General features: G+C 40.7%; 1 protein-coding gene across 1 annotated transcript in view; it reads right to left on the reverse strand.

Moving 5' to 3' along the window:
• Positions 1–1,690: 1,690 nt before the first annotated feature.
• The window catches only part of CCT7 (chaperonin containing TCP1 subunit 7), a 34,968-nt gene continuing 21,189 nt past the window's right edge, over positions 1,691–15,469 (reverse strand). The window contains exons 12-15 of the mRNA XM_028320925.1: positions 13,521–13,655; positions 12,104–12,292; positions 10,696–10,820; positions 1,691–2,684 (exon numbers count right to left, since the gene is read on the reverse strand). Coding sequence (XP_028176726.1) covers positions 2,592–2,684; positions 10,696–10,820; positions 12,104–12,292; positions 13,521–13,655 — 542 coding nt within the window. The 3' untranslated portion in view covers positions 1,691–2,591. The remainder of the gene's footprint in view (positions 2,685–10,695; positions 10,821–12,103; positions 12,293–13,520; positions 13,656–15,469) is intronic.

The following is a 15,469-nucleotide window of genomic DNA, read 5'->3' on the forward strand; positions in this document are numbered from 1 at the left end:
ATCCTTGAAGCGACTTTTCATTTAATGAGCACGTATTTAAACATGCATAATTATACAGGGTGACAGGTAAAGCGATACATTCCTTGAAAGGGGTTAAAGTAGAGCTTATTTCCAGTCATTTAAGTCATATGACACCATGTCCGAAACTTGTTCATTTCCAAGTTATTCAAGATTTAAGTATTTTTAAAAAAATCTCCAGTTTTTATGTTAAAATGTACCCTTGTAATGAAGAATACGAAATAATGTTAACTTTTTTGTTGTATTCGTATAGCTAAATAACAAGATTGACATTTTAAATTAAAATTTGCAAGAAAGAATCGTCATTACTCAAGTAAAAGCTAAAAAACCATGTATTATTTTGCAAAATAAAATTGTTTTAGGTAATTAAACGAAGAATTTCCAAGAAACAATGTATGGAATGTTGTGTACAAATTACAGAATTTAGTTCCTTGATTCATTAGCTATTCAAAAAGGTACAGGTGTTTAACAAACACTACTTAATTATTTTTTTATTTGAATTTAAACGTCTAGTGAGATACTTTCATAANAGACGTTTAAATTCAAATAAAAAAATAATTATGTAGTGTTTGTTAAACACCTGTACCTTTTTGAATAGCTAATGAATCAAGGAACTAAATTCTGTAATTTGTACACAACATTCCATACATTGTTTCTTGGAAATTCTTCGTTTAATTACCTAAAACAATTTTTTTTTGCAAAATAATACATGGTTTTTTAGCTTTTACTTGAGTAATGACGATTCTTTCTTGCAAATTTTAATTTAAAATGTCAATCTTGTTATTTAGCTATACGAATACAACAAAAAAGTTAACATTATTTCGTATTCTTCATTACAAGGGTACATTTTAACATAAAAACTGGAGATTTTTTTAAAAATACTTAAATCTTGAATAACTTGGAAATGAACAAGTTTCGGACATGGTGTCATATGACTTAAATGACTGGAAATAAGCTCTACTTTAACCCCTTTCAAGGAATGTATCGCTTTACCTGTCACCCTGTATGTATTATGTTACGTGTTAAACTAGGTTTTTATGAGTGAAAATCTTACAATGTAACTTAAATTACATAGTAACGTTATCATTTTAATTAAGGTCTTTATCAATTATGTTTCGTGCACGCTACGCTTAGTTTGTTGTAAGGCGATAATTTTGTCTATTACGTTTTCTCACATAAATAAACAACCTTAAATAAAAATTATTTTTAATATTACAGTTATAAAAATATGTAGGCCTAGGCCCTAACGTAGTCCAGCGATAAGTTAGTGGGAAATAATTTCCCATGTGAGAGATTTTTATTTTATTACAGTAGCCACAAATATGTTTTACTAAAATAAACTGCCCTCAAGCGAGAAGTGAACCTACCGTCTGACTAAAGTATGTATCCCCACTGGTGACAACCGGGATTATTTTTCCCATTTATCCTCAGTGGAGACAAGTGACAATGCCAGTGGTGCCACTCTGCCCTAAAATACAAAATTAAAAGACGTGTGTAGCAGTGTAAGTATTTTATTATAATAATAATCATTACAATATAGTAATACCTAAGTGACTTACTCTAGCGTTTGTGAAGCATTAAGGCAAAGCCTCCCTTGCTGACATTATAATAAACATTTTAATGTATTAAATAAAATAAATTAAATGCGAACATAACAATAATTATTTTAACATTTCTTTTAAAAATTAATTGGCCACATTTTTATTTTAAGCAAACATTATAATTTACTGCTTTGACACAGATCTATCTGGACCAGGAAGGGCAAATCAGAATATTTAGGCAGGGTCCTTGCTTAGTCACTTAACCCTTTATACGGCAATGGGAATATAATTCCCACCATATTTTGAACTTTAATCCCTTGTCTTAAGGTCCACAAACAATGAAAAATTTAGACCGTTAAAGGCTTAAGGACAAACTAAGGGGATTTGGATGTACCATTACCAGTGGCCTAAAGCACGTATTTTGATCTCGCTGACGTTCAGAAGTCGTCCCATTGAAAAACAGTTCTAAATCCGTATTCACGAGGGTCATTTTCGATAGAACGATTACTCGATAGGATCGCAACTCAGCGATTTGTTGTTGTTGATGTTTTGTTACGTGAATAAGGCTACAGGTAGGGCGTCAGCCTTCCCGAAATGGCAATGCCAGATTTGCAATTTCATACAAAACTTGCGCGCAAAATGCAAATCTAGTATCATCTAGTAAAATCATCAAACTTCTAATGCTTGTAACTCAGTTCAGACTGAGTTTAGAGGTATACATGTCATAGTAAGTTTGGTTTATTACACTATTTTGTAATCAAAAAACAATTTGGTCTTGGTTTGGTCGATGGCCGCGCGAAAAAAAGAAAGACGCCAATTTCCGGCATCGACAAAACCTGGAGCGAGATCAAGCGAAAAGCTCAAGACCGAACGAGATGGAGGACTGTTGTGGACGCCCTCTGCCCCATCTAGTGGACATAGGACCATAAGTCAAGTAAGTCAATTTCGGGCATTGTCTTTTGAAAGAGCCCTAAGTATTGTGGTCAGCAAGGGAGACGCAGTGAAGTGGAGATATAGTGATAGTTTGTTTGTTCATCCCATGCGCGGACGGCCCATACCACGGCCCGGCATCTGGGGCGGCGCCTCGCCTTTGGCGTTCTTGATCGTCTCGTCCACGGATAGGATCTGGAAATACAAGTGTAGGTTAGAAACATAGCGTTATACGTGGGAACTATATTCCCACTGCCTGACTGACCTAGTATTGTAAAACAACTCCAAGACTCGATCTTGGAGTCTTATTTAATAGAACTGGAGGTATTTTTGAAGACTCGAATTTTATAAATAAAAAACTTAGAGCTTAAGTCCTTCAGAATTTTGAGTCTTTTGTAAAAGACTCGTATCCTGCCAAAAAGAACTCAAAGACTGAGTCATTTTAAAATAACTCATGACTTAATCCTCTAAAGCCATAGCTGTAATTTGAAATTAGTTCCAAATGACTCAGAAGACTCGAAAAAACTAACGACTAACGAGTCCTAGTCTTGAAAATAGACTCAAGTCTCGAAATGAAGACTAAAAGACTCGAGTTTCTTACAACTCTTAACCTATATTTGCGCTGCGACCTCGCAAGCAACGATGGCATTGATAGCGAGAACTATATGTATCATATACGGCGGGGACTAATTTATTTCTGCAAATAGGCTTTAAAAAAGCACTTTTACACGTTCCAGTATTACCCTACCACTGCTTCAGGACAATAAATGCGCCAATATAGTGCGGCGACTATGTTAATTATACTGCTGGCACTATATTCTCATGCGCATACCCAGGACGCTACCAACCGGGCAACATGGAAATCATTGGGGGAGGCCTATGTTCAGCAATGGACGTCCTGTGGCTGAAATGATGATGTTCTTCTGCAGTGGAGACTGAATATGATGATTTAAAGCGTATACAGTTTTTAGCCCAATGGGAAAGTCTGATTACGGGGGGGGGGGAGCCAGTCTGAGTCTGATCACAGAATAATAATAAGTACTACGTACAGAAGTTTTACTTCGCGAAGGTATTTAAAAAAATGTATGCTCAATGTCATTAACAATATGGAATGGTGTAATTTAGCCTGTCTCAAGAGTCAAGCACCATTTTGTTGACAAACGTCAGTGATCGGCGCTGCGCCGAAGCTATAGGGCTGACTTCGGTAAAATGATGTGACGTGAGGTGCCATACTGCAGAAAATGGCGGAGGAAATACATGATTTAGCATGAATTATTATGAATAATATTAACTACTTATTTATCTCTCAGTGTCTTGAGGCAACTTAAAAAAGTACATTCTGTGTTTTTATTATTATTTAGGCAGTAAAATACTACACAGTATTTAGTACACCATTTTCTTTAGTTTCTTCCATCATACACAAGAATACGCGTGCGTGAGTCAATGTTCGCTCGTATGTGAGGCCTTGTCGAATAGTATCCTGTAGGTGGGCCATCGTGCGTGTTTTGTTTTCGATGTAAACTCGCGGAGATGAACAGGCCTGGTCTGATCAAGGGGGAGGAGGGAGAGGTAATCACGGACGCATAGTTAGGGATGTAGGAGTTAACAATTTCCCCCTGCAACTTCACCCATGGGTAATTTAATAATGGTTCAGGTCCTGGTGCTTTCCGCGACTTTGGGGCCGTCCATAAATTACGTCATCGATTTTTTCAGATTTTAGCCCCCCCCCTACAATCATCCTATCGTCATTTCTTAATGACCCCCCNAGCCTCAAAGTAAATATTTTGTTTTGACGTGCATTGACATAGGGTTGCATCAAATCTAAATTTACTGGCAAATATCATCTAGTTTTTTTTTAATTCAGCTTTGAACTTTTCCGAAAAGTTAAAAATGGACTGAACATTTAAGTTTACATGGCTATAAATTTTTTTTTAAAAGAGATAGCGAACTTCGGATTTTATCAAAACTTCTCTAGTCTATCCCCATTCAAACGGTATACTAATCTTGTTTAAATAATAACAACAACTTCACAAATTCCCTAAATTAGTGCATTGACTCTATTCGGACTGATTTGCGAAATTTGTATTTATAGCCCCTTTTTGTGTGAATAACACGTTAAATACCTACTAGAGATGAAACGGATATCCGGTAACTATCCGGTAGGCCGGATATCCGGCCTAAATTTACTATCCGGCCGGATACCGGATAGTAACGCACTATCCGGCCGGATACCGGATATTAAAAAACTACGACATTTTCCTATTAATAAAATGAAATACATTAATCTTTGAGGTAAATATCAATGAAATGGCTTATAATAATGACGGCTTTTATTTAAGGTTCAAAAAGTTCCAAAAAAGCTATATTAAGGCCTTTTAAAAAACTAATTTATTTTTCTGGCCTAATCACTCTAATGACGAATACATAAATAGTAAACATCTGTTAATATCGAAATATGCCAAATAAAAAAGGCGATCTTTTTTTCACTGATGGTCTGGTGACATACATGATGCATGCAGTTCAGTCAGATTACGCAGCAAGTAAACTAATTAAATTTTCGCTATTCAATCACACACTAGCTATAGCAACAGAAATCACCCGAATGAGGGTTTTCGCCAATGAAAGATGGCTAGGCTAGATGGCGGGACGTGGATGTGGGGTCTGACTGCTGCGTGATTGGTGGATTTTGACATATCTGTCAATGTCATGTCAAAAATAACCAATCATGCAGCATTTGGACCTCGCGTCTACGTATTGCCATCTGGCGGATTTTACATTCGCGAAAACCCTCATTGATCTGCCCCCTAGACAAGTGACAAAATCTGACATTCTATNAATATATGGACGGCCCCTTTCACTAGATCGTCGGTCCACCGAGTAGATGATTACCTGCGCGGCGGCCTCGCAGGCGGCGGTGATGGCGTTGATCTTGACGACGGCCGGCTCCCACACGCACGCCTCGAAGTTGTCAGAAATATCTTCCTTCTGGATGTCCACGCCGTACCACACCTCGCCTGGAACAATATGGGAGCTTTTATTTATACATACTTTAATGCCATAAAGTTGGTACATAAGTCCAATTCTCTGCCAGTTAACCTTTGAGCTAAACAGAAAAAAAACATGGTAATTTATTTCTTTATGCATCATGAATTGCGGACCGGACGCTATTGAGATGATGTTTGACCTTCAACTAAGACGATATCGATGATTTTATAGGCAGTCGAAGGGCGTGTTCAAAACGCTTCATTAAAACGCGCCCTTTGAAATTGTGTGTTTCTATGCAACGAATCATACCAAGCGCTGAACGCTTGGCTTTTTGAACTTATTTTTTTACATCGACATTTGAACTTCGTTCCCACAGACCAAGGCACCACCGCAGCCGATAACGTTTCGACACAAAGGCAATCGTATAGGCAGACTACAGAAACATTGGCCCAAATCCACTTGTCCACGTGGTGTATCCAGAAAATATTGGCACCAACATTGGGCCATCTTCACGAGACAAAAGGAGCGTTTAAACAAATGACATTCGCAGAAACTTCTAGTTTTTTCAAGTTTGTTTTTTCTCATCGTCGACGCGCGTTCGAAACAAAAGACGATCGTCGATTTTTGTTTTTTCAAGGTCACAGCTTCTGAGCCGTGGCTTCTGCATGCGGTCACCCATCCTAAAAGTGACCAAAACGAAAGTTTCACGTCCAATTGGGGCTGAAATGGAATGTTTCCTGACCTTGGTGGGGCTTCTGTCGCAGCTTGGTGGCCATATTAATGACGTCAGATCGACCATATTAATGACAACTATCGCTCTACATTCTCTAGCTACCAGTTGGAGGGTTTCCCGACCTTGGAGATTCCCACACAGTCCTATTTACTATATGAGCGGAGGAAACACTGCTCTATTGCTGGCTACAAGAAGGTTTAGAATCCCACACGATTCTATTTACTAGACGAGGTGCTGGAAAGACTGCTCTCTATTCTTACCTACAGAAGGTTCTAGAATTACCCCACACGATGCTTGTAGCTAGAAGATTTTCCTCCACCATGTTTGTGACGTCAGACCAGACAACCATCCTAAAACTAGCTTCAAGTTCTTTTGTTCCAATTCTTCAGACACTAAGGTAGCTTGATGGCGTTTATAGGAAACTAGACCCTAGTGCTTAAAAACTAAGGGCCTAAAGGACACTCTTCCTATATCTGAGAAGACCCCCTAAAACACTTTTCTATCATCACACTCGACCACTACGTAAAATTCAGAAATTATTCCTTTTTGCCTTTTTTTACCGAGATTTGATCTTGGTTCCTCTCGGATATGGAGCGCATTCTTTACCAATGCGCCACCGCAGCTATTAATTATCACTCCGAAACAATCGACTATCCTGCGAGTTCATTCACCGTCGACGCGCGTTCCAAACAAATGACAATCGCAGAAACTTCTAGTTTTTTCAAGTTTATTTTTTTTTCTCATCGTCGACGGGCGTTCGAAACAAAAGACGATCCCAAGAATAAGTTTGTTTTTTCTTTCGCGCGTTCGAAACAAATGACGATCGTCGATTGTCTTCTAGAATTTTCGTTTTTTCAAGGACGTCACGCGGTCACCCATCCTAAAAGTGACACATACGAAAGTAACACCTAAAATGGGGGGTTTCCTGACCTTGATGGTGCTTCTGTCGCAGCTTATTGAGCAGGTTGGTGGCGTCGAAGCCGGCGTTGTCGCACAGCTGGCGCGGGATGGCCTCGAAGGCGCGCGCGATGCCCGCCAGAAGCAGCTGTTCTTTGCTGGCGCGAGCGGAGGAAACACTGCTCTATTGCTAGCTACATAAGGTTTAGATTTCCCCACACCAGTCCTACTTACCCACACGAGTCCCATTTACTATGGAGCGTAGGAGATACAGCTCTTATTGTTGGCTACAGAAGGTTTAGAATCCCACACGATTCTATTACTAGACGAGGTGCTGGAAAGACTGCTTCTATTCCTACCTAGAGAAGATTGCCCCAGAATCCTATCTAGACAGTTTTCCTCTACCATGTTTGTGACCTCAGACCAGGCAACCATCCTAAACCTAGCCTCAAGTTCTTTTGTTCCAATTCTTCGCTGACGTTTATACTGGACCCTAGTGTTTAAATACTAAGGCCTAAAGACACTCTTCCTATATCTGAGAAGACCCCTAAACACTTTTGATCATTACACTCGACCACTACGAAAATAACAGAAAATTTTGCTTTTTGCATTTTATACCGAGATTTGATCTTGGTTCCTCTCGGATATGGAGCGCATTCTTTACCAATGCGCCACCGCAGCTATTAACATTCACTCCGAAACAATCGACTATCCTGCGAGTTCATTCACCGTCGACGCGCGTTCTAAACAAATGACAATCTCGTATAGAAACATTGGCCCAAAAGTTGGTTCCAAATGCCACTCGGCCAACGTGTATCTAGAAAACATTGGCGCCAACGTTGGGCCATCTTCACGAGGCAAAAAGAGCATTCGAAACAAATGACAATCGCAGAAGCTTCTAGCTTTTTCAAGTTTGTTTTTTTCTCATCGTCGATATGCGTTCGAAACAAATGACGATCGTCGATTGTTTCTTCTAGAATTTTCATTTTTTCAAGGACGTCACGCGGTCACCCATCCTAAAAGTGACACATACGAAAGGAACACCTAAAATGGAGGGTTTCCCGACCTTGGTGGTGCTTCTGTCGCAGCTTGTTAAGCAGGTTGGTGGCGTCGAAGCCGGCGTTGTCGCACAGCTGGCGCGGGATGGCCTCGAAGGCGCGCGCGATGACCGTTAGAAGCAGCTGCTCCTTGCTGGCGCGAAAACACTGCTCTATTGCTAGCTACAGAAGGTCTAGAATACCACACCAGTCCTGGTACCCAAACTACAGAGTCTCATTTACTATATGAGCGGAGGAGACACTGCTCTATTGTTAGCTTGAGAAGGTTGAGATTCCTACACCAGTCCTACTACCCCACACGGTCCCATTTACTATATGAGCGGAGGAAGCACTGCTCTATTGCTAGCTATAGAAGGTTTAAAATCCCATACGGTTCTATTACTAGACGAGGTGCTGGAAATACTGCTTCTATTTCTAACTACAGAAGGTTCAACTACCCCCATGATGCTATTATAGCAAGACGATTTTCCTCTACCATATGTTTGTGACGTCAGAATAGGGAACCATTCTGAACCTAGGGCCTCTTTTCCTCCCAATCTAGAGACACTAAAGTGGCTGATGACAACATGGCGTTTATAGGAAATTAGGACCTTAGTGTTTAAATACTAAGGCCTAAAGACACTTTCTATATTTGAGAAGACCCCTCTCTACCACTTTTGTATCAGCACACTCGGCCACTACGAAAATTTCAGAAAATTTTGCTTTTTGCATTTTTACCGAGATTTGATCTTGGTTCCTCTCGGATATGGAGCGCATTCTTTACCAATGCGCCACCGCAGCTATTAATAATCACTCCGAAACAATCGACTATCCTGCGAGTTCATTCACCGTCGACGCGCGTTCTAAACAAATGACAATCTCGTATAGAAACATTGGCCCAAAAGTTGGTTCCAAACGCCACTCGGCCAACGTGTATCTAGAAAACATTGGCGCCAACGTTGGGCCATCTTCACGAGGCAAAAAGAGCATTCGAAACAAATGACAATCGCAGAAGCTTCTAGCTTTTTCAAGTTTGTTTTTTTCTCATCGTCGATATGCGTTCGAAACAAATGACGATCGTCGATTGTTTCTTCTAGAATTTTCATTTTTTCAAGGACGTCACGCGGTCACCCATCCTAAAAGTGACACATACGAAAGGAACACCTAAAATGGAGGGTTTCCCGACCTTGGTGGTGCTTCTGTCGCAGCTTGTTAAGCAGGTTGGTGGCGTCGAAGCCGGCGTTGTCGCACAGCTGGCGCGGGATGGCCTCGAAGGCGCGCGCGATGACCGTTAGAAGCAGCTGCTCCTTGCTGGCGCGAAAACACTGCTCTATTGCTAGCTACAGAAGGTCTAGAATACCACACCAGTCCTGGTACCCAAACTACAGAGTCTCATTTACTATATGAGCGGAGGAGACACTGCTCTATTGTTAGCTTGAGAAGGTTGAGATTCCTACACCAGTCCTACTACCCCACACGGTCCCATTTACTATATGAGCGGAGGAAGCACTGCTCTATTGCTAGCTATAGAAGGTTTAAAATCCCATACGGTTCTATTACTAGACGAGGTGCTGGAAATACTGCTTCTATTTCTAACTACAGAAGGTTCAACTACCCCCATGATGCTATTATAGCAAGACGATTTTCCTCTACCATATGTTTGTGACGTCAGAATAGGGAACCATTCTGAACCTAGGGCCTCTTTTCCTCCCAATCTAGAGACACTAAAGTGGCTGATGACAACATGGCGTTTATAGGAAATTAGGACCTTAGTGTTTAAATACTAACGGCCGAATACTGAAACGCCATTTAAATATTTGACGGCTTCTCAAATAGTTAAGCAGCTCCTAAACTTACATTTCGCATACTCAAAACAATATCTGAGCAGTTCTCAATTTTTAAGCACCTCTCAAATTAAGTTGCACTCAAACGCCACTTAAATGAATTTTCGCATACTGAAACGCCATTCAACGCTAAGCATTACTCAAACAACTGTCAAATCGTCTTAAGCAGCTGTTAAATTTGAGAGTGCTTGCGCGGTATCTTAAATCCTATTCTTATACCTAAATCGACCTAAATAGTGGTAAATAATGTGTGTCATCGTTATCATTTCTTTCCAGCCTCGAGAAAATACCTAGATCTAATCGCTGGAACGCAATAAGGCTGAACGCTATTGAAAAATATTATTATAATGACATGCAATNTAAATGATGCGATTTGGGTATTTTGGTGAAATTACTAAAAAACTTAATATAAAAGTAGCCGCCTGACATGGAACGTGTTATGGGGGCTGAAAATATAGGAAATGACCCATTCTATCCGCCAAATCATTTTGGCACACGATGCGCCAAACACCCTGTATAACAAACATCCAGACATCCTGACATCCAAACTTTCGCGTTTATAATATTATTAGGAAGTAGGATTTTGATCCAGTTGATTCTTAGGTAGGGTTAGAGATTATGTAGGGGTGGTAGTCTTATCCAGTCACATTTTTTAAGCAGCGTTGGGGATGTATGGATTTCTGCTCATGGATGATGATGATGATGATTACCTGCGCGGCGGCCTCGCAGGCGGCGGTGATGGCGTTGATCTTGACGACGGCCGGCTCCCACACACACGCTTCGAAGTTATCCGAAATATCTTCCTTCTGAATGTCTACGCCGTACCACACCTCGCCTGGAACAATATGGGAGCTTTTATTTATACATACTTTAATGCCATAAGGTTGGTACATAAGTCCAATTCTCTGCCAGTTAACCTTTGAGCTAAACAGAAAAAAAACATGGTAATTTATTTCTTTTTACATCGTGAATGGAGTTCAAAACACTACATTTCAACGCGCCCTTTGAAATTGTGTGTTTCTATGCAACGAATCATACCAAGCGCTGAACGCTTAGCTTTTTGAACTAATTTTTTTTTAATCGAGATTTGAACGTCGTTTCCTCAGACCAAGGCACCACCGCAGCCGATAACGTTTCGAAACAAAGGCAATCGTATAGGCAGACTCCAGAAACATTGGCCCAAAGCCACTCGTCCACGTGGTGTATCCAGAAAATATTGGCACCAAGGTTGGGCCTTCTTCACGAGACAAAAAGAGCGTTCGAAACAAATGACAATCGCAGAAACTTCTAGTTTGTTTTTTTCTCATCGTCGACGTGCGTTCGAAACAAAAGACGATCGCAAGGATTAGTTTGTTTNGAAAAAAAATTCTATAAAAAATTAAAAAAAAATCTCAAAAAAATTTTGACCTCTTTTTTGTCGATAAAAACAGGTCTAGTTTTATCTATTTTCATATGTACACTTTAACGTGACTCACACTGTATGAGCGGAGGAGACACTGCTCTTATTGCTGGCTACAGAAGGTTTAAAATCCCACACGATTTTATTACTAGACGAGGTGCTGGAAATACTGCTCTATTCTTACCTACAGAAGGTTTTCCTCCACCATGTTTGTGACGTCACACACCAGGCTAGCTACTCATCCTTTTGTTCCAATTCTTTAGACACTAAGGTAGCTGATGAAGTTTTGGTAACTAAACCACTAGTGCTTAAAGACCTGGCCTAAAGAAACCTCCTTGAGAAGACTCCTTATAAACACTTTTGATCATCACACTCAACTACTATGAAAATTTCAGAAATTTTTGCTTTTTGTATTTTTACCGAGATTTGATCTTGGTTCCTCTCGGATATGGAGCACATTCTTTACCAATGCGCCACCGCAGCTATTAATAATCACTCCGAAACAATCGACTATCCTGCGAGTTCCTTTAAGGTCGACGCGCGTTCGAAACAAAAGACGATCGCAAGAATAAGTTTGTTTTTTCTTTCGCGCGTTCGAAACAAATGACGATCATCGATTTTTTCTTCTAGAATTTTCGTTGTTTTAAGGACGTCACACGGTCACCCATCCTAAAAGTGACACATACGAAAGTAACACCTAAAATGGAGGGTTTCCCGACCTTGGTGGTGCTTCTGTCGCAGCTTGTTGAGCAGGTTGGTGGCGTCGAAGCCGGCGTTGTCGCACAGCTGGCGCGGGATGGCCTCGAAGGCGCGCGCGATGCCCGCCAGAAGCAGCTGTTCTTTGCCCGCGACGCCTTTGGAGTATTCGCGAAGGTGCTTCGATATTTCCATGTCGATTGCGCCGCCACCTGTGAAGATAAGTCATTTAGAATCAGACCACAGAATAATAATAAGTACTACGTACAGAAATTTTACTTCGCGAAGGTATTTAAAAAAATGTATGCTCAATGTCATTAAAAATATGGTATAATTTAGCCTGTCTCAAGAGTCAAGCACCATTTTGTTGACAAACGTCAGTGATCGGCACTGCGCCGAAGCTATAGGGCTGACTTCGGTAAAATGATGTGACGTGACGTGAGGTGCCAAACTGCGGAAAATGGCGGAGGAAATACATGATTTAGCATGAATTATCATGAATAATATTAACCACTTATTTACCTCTCAGTGGCTTGAGGCAACCTAAAAAAGTACATTCTGTGTTTTTATTATTATTTAGGCAGTTAAATACTGCACAGTATTTAGTACACCATTTTCTTTATTTTCTTCCATCATACACAAGAATACGCGTGCGTGAGTCAATGTTCGCTCGTATGTGAGGACTTGTCGAATAGTACTCTATAGGTGGGCCATCGTGTGTGTTTTGTTTTCGATGTAAACTCGCGGAGATGAACAGGCCTGATCAGACACACAGCCTTTAAAAATTAGAGTCATTTTAGCACACGCATATGCTACATTTTCATCGGCGATCGGCTGTTTAGACGCTTTCCATAGTCAATGAGAGAGGGTCAAAAAAGTTGTTAAAAAACATAACGTTATATTCACAAACATTATGAGGTCTCACAGTGCGCGTGGACGCACAGGGTGACACACGAACACAGAGCTCTATTGCTCTAACGCTGTGGCCTGTGCGTTCGATAATCTGCTTCACACGCAACTTCTTTGAAACACAGAACAGAATTAGCAGCGTAAAAACTCACACCCGTATTCACAAACATTAATTTGAGGTCTCACTCACTGTGAATACCTCTTCCTATAGAAGTAATATTAATCAACATTTACCAGCGACGACGGCGTCGTTCTTGATGGTCCGACGCACGATCATGATGGCGTCGTGTAGCGAGCGCTCCGTTTATACTACAATGAACTCTATTCTCTAGACTTAAAGTTCATTTTACAATGGCCGGCTAGCACGTCATTCAGAAAGTCCTCTTTTGTGCTAAAATGGACTCTACTCCCTAGACTTAAGGTTCACTTTACACTCACCCGTCATTTTTATGGTCCTTCGCAAGATCACAAACTCTCTGTTATGCTAAAATGGACCCTACTGCCTTGACATAAGGTTGATTATCCACTCACCGGCGACCACAGCGTCGTTCTTGATGGTCCGACGCACGATCATGATGGCGTCGTGTAGCGAGCGCTCAGTCTCCTCCAAGAATTGCTCGGCGCCTCCGCGGAGTATGAGCGTGCAAGTCTTGGCGGCGGGACAACCTGTAGAAAACAAATATAAAGTTAAACATACATAAAAACAGGCGAAACATAGTGAGACTAGCACAACTTACCGTCTTAGTGTAATAAAAAGTTATACAAGCGTTGAACAGTTGTTTATTATGACGTTTCCATACTAAACATCATTTTAAACACCTTTGATACTAACCTACGCAGTATATTAACAAAGTAAAACTTATTTATTTATTTAATGAAAGAAACATACAGCTTTTATATCACATATAGGTACATGAAAAGTTTAGTTTATTCATAAGCCAAAAAAGTTTCTAATGTTAATATGTCAATAGCGAAGACATATTATAAAAAGTTTCGTATTAATTTAACTAGGTAATTAAACGCTCATCAGAAACAAAATAATCCCACTTAAACGTGGTCAACCTTCCTAATATGTGAGGTAAAAACACGCAGAGAACAATTGAATATATCAATGTGACTGTATCGAACATTATGTGTGTTGCAAGCACGAACAAGAAATCTATTCTTTGAATAATTAGTTCTACAAATAGGAACAGAGAAAACTGCACAGATATACACAGATAGGAACAGAGAGAACTATACTATGGTTACCAAACAAAGGAAATAAACATTCGCGTGATCAGCACACTAGCCTAAGGCGATTATCACACTGCACCGCGCTTTGCCGCGGTCCGTGTGGCGACATATAACGAATCCCGCGCGCAGACGCGTTGTCAGTGTGTTGTGCCGCGCGTGTTTTCTATACAAACTGAGGTACTTGCATATAATGATTAAATCTGTCGTCCCGCGTACCGCGGCGGAGCGCGGTGCAGTGTGATAACCGCCTAACTGCAACTACTTAACTAAAAATATCACCAACAACACAAGTACTAGTCAAAGCTTATTTAGCTTAGCTAGAAGGATTAGCAAGATAGTTTTTTATAGACTTTAGCCTTCACTGGTTCGGTTTTACAGTCAAGCTGCAGATCCTGGCTAAACAGGAGTTGCAGCGGTGGGACTATGGTAACTATGGGTATATGGGAAGACTACAATACAGGTAACAACATGACATCATGGCTTACCATTGGGAGCGTCTTCTTTATTATAGCCTGGGGAAGGAAAGGTGGTAGGTTAGGAGTAGGATTGGTATAAGGTAGGAAGGGTAATAGAGGAGAGAAATATCCTTGAAATATGTATGTCAAGTTCCTATAAAATGCAAACCTTCTTTGCTGACATCAGAGTTAAAAAAGTGCACTACAAGGAAGTAATACATAGTACGTAGAACTACACGTTTTTAAAAAATCGATTCTTAATATAGTGTGTAATTTTTACCTTCATTTAGAACTAGCTTTCCGCCCGCGGCTTCGCCCGCGTGGAATTTTGTCTGTCACAGAAAAACTTTATCGCGCGCGTCCCTGTTTCAAAAACCGGGATAAAAACTATCCTATGTTCTTTCCCGGGACTCAAACTATCTCTATGCCAAATTTCATCAAAATCGGTTGCGAGGTTTAAGCGGGAAAGCGTAACAGACAGACAGACAGACAGACAGACAGAGTTACTTTCGCATTTATAATATTAGTTGGGATACCTTTTCAGAGCGCAGCGGAAGAAACTCGTGACAAAACTGACGTCAGCACGGCGCTCACGCACGCCTAGTGAGCTCCCGCGTGACGTCATCACCCCCCACTCACCATTAAATGTTGACCCGCTCGGTGAAGACGCCCCTAGACACTGCGTAACGTCAGCACCCCCATCTTATTGGTTAATGTTGCACCGCTCTGTGAAGGCACCCCTAGGCCGCCTAATGAGACCCCTAGGCCACCTAGAGGCGCCTAATGAGA

This window comes from Ostrinia furnacalis, unplaced genomic scaffold (assembly GCF_004193835.3).
Source record: "Ostrinia furnacalis isolate ACB-3 unplaced genomic scaffold, ASM419383v2 OfSCF7462, whole genome shotgun sequence".
Lineage (NCBI taxonomy): Eukaryota > Metazoa > Arthropoda > Insecta > Lepidoptera > Crambidae > Ostrinia > Ostrinia furnacalis.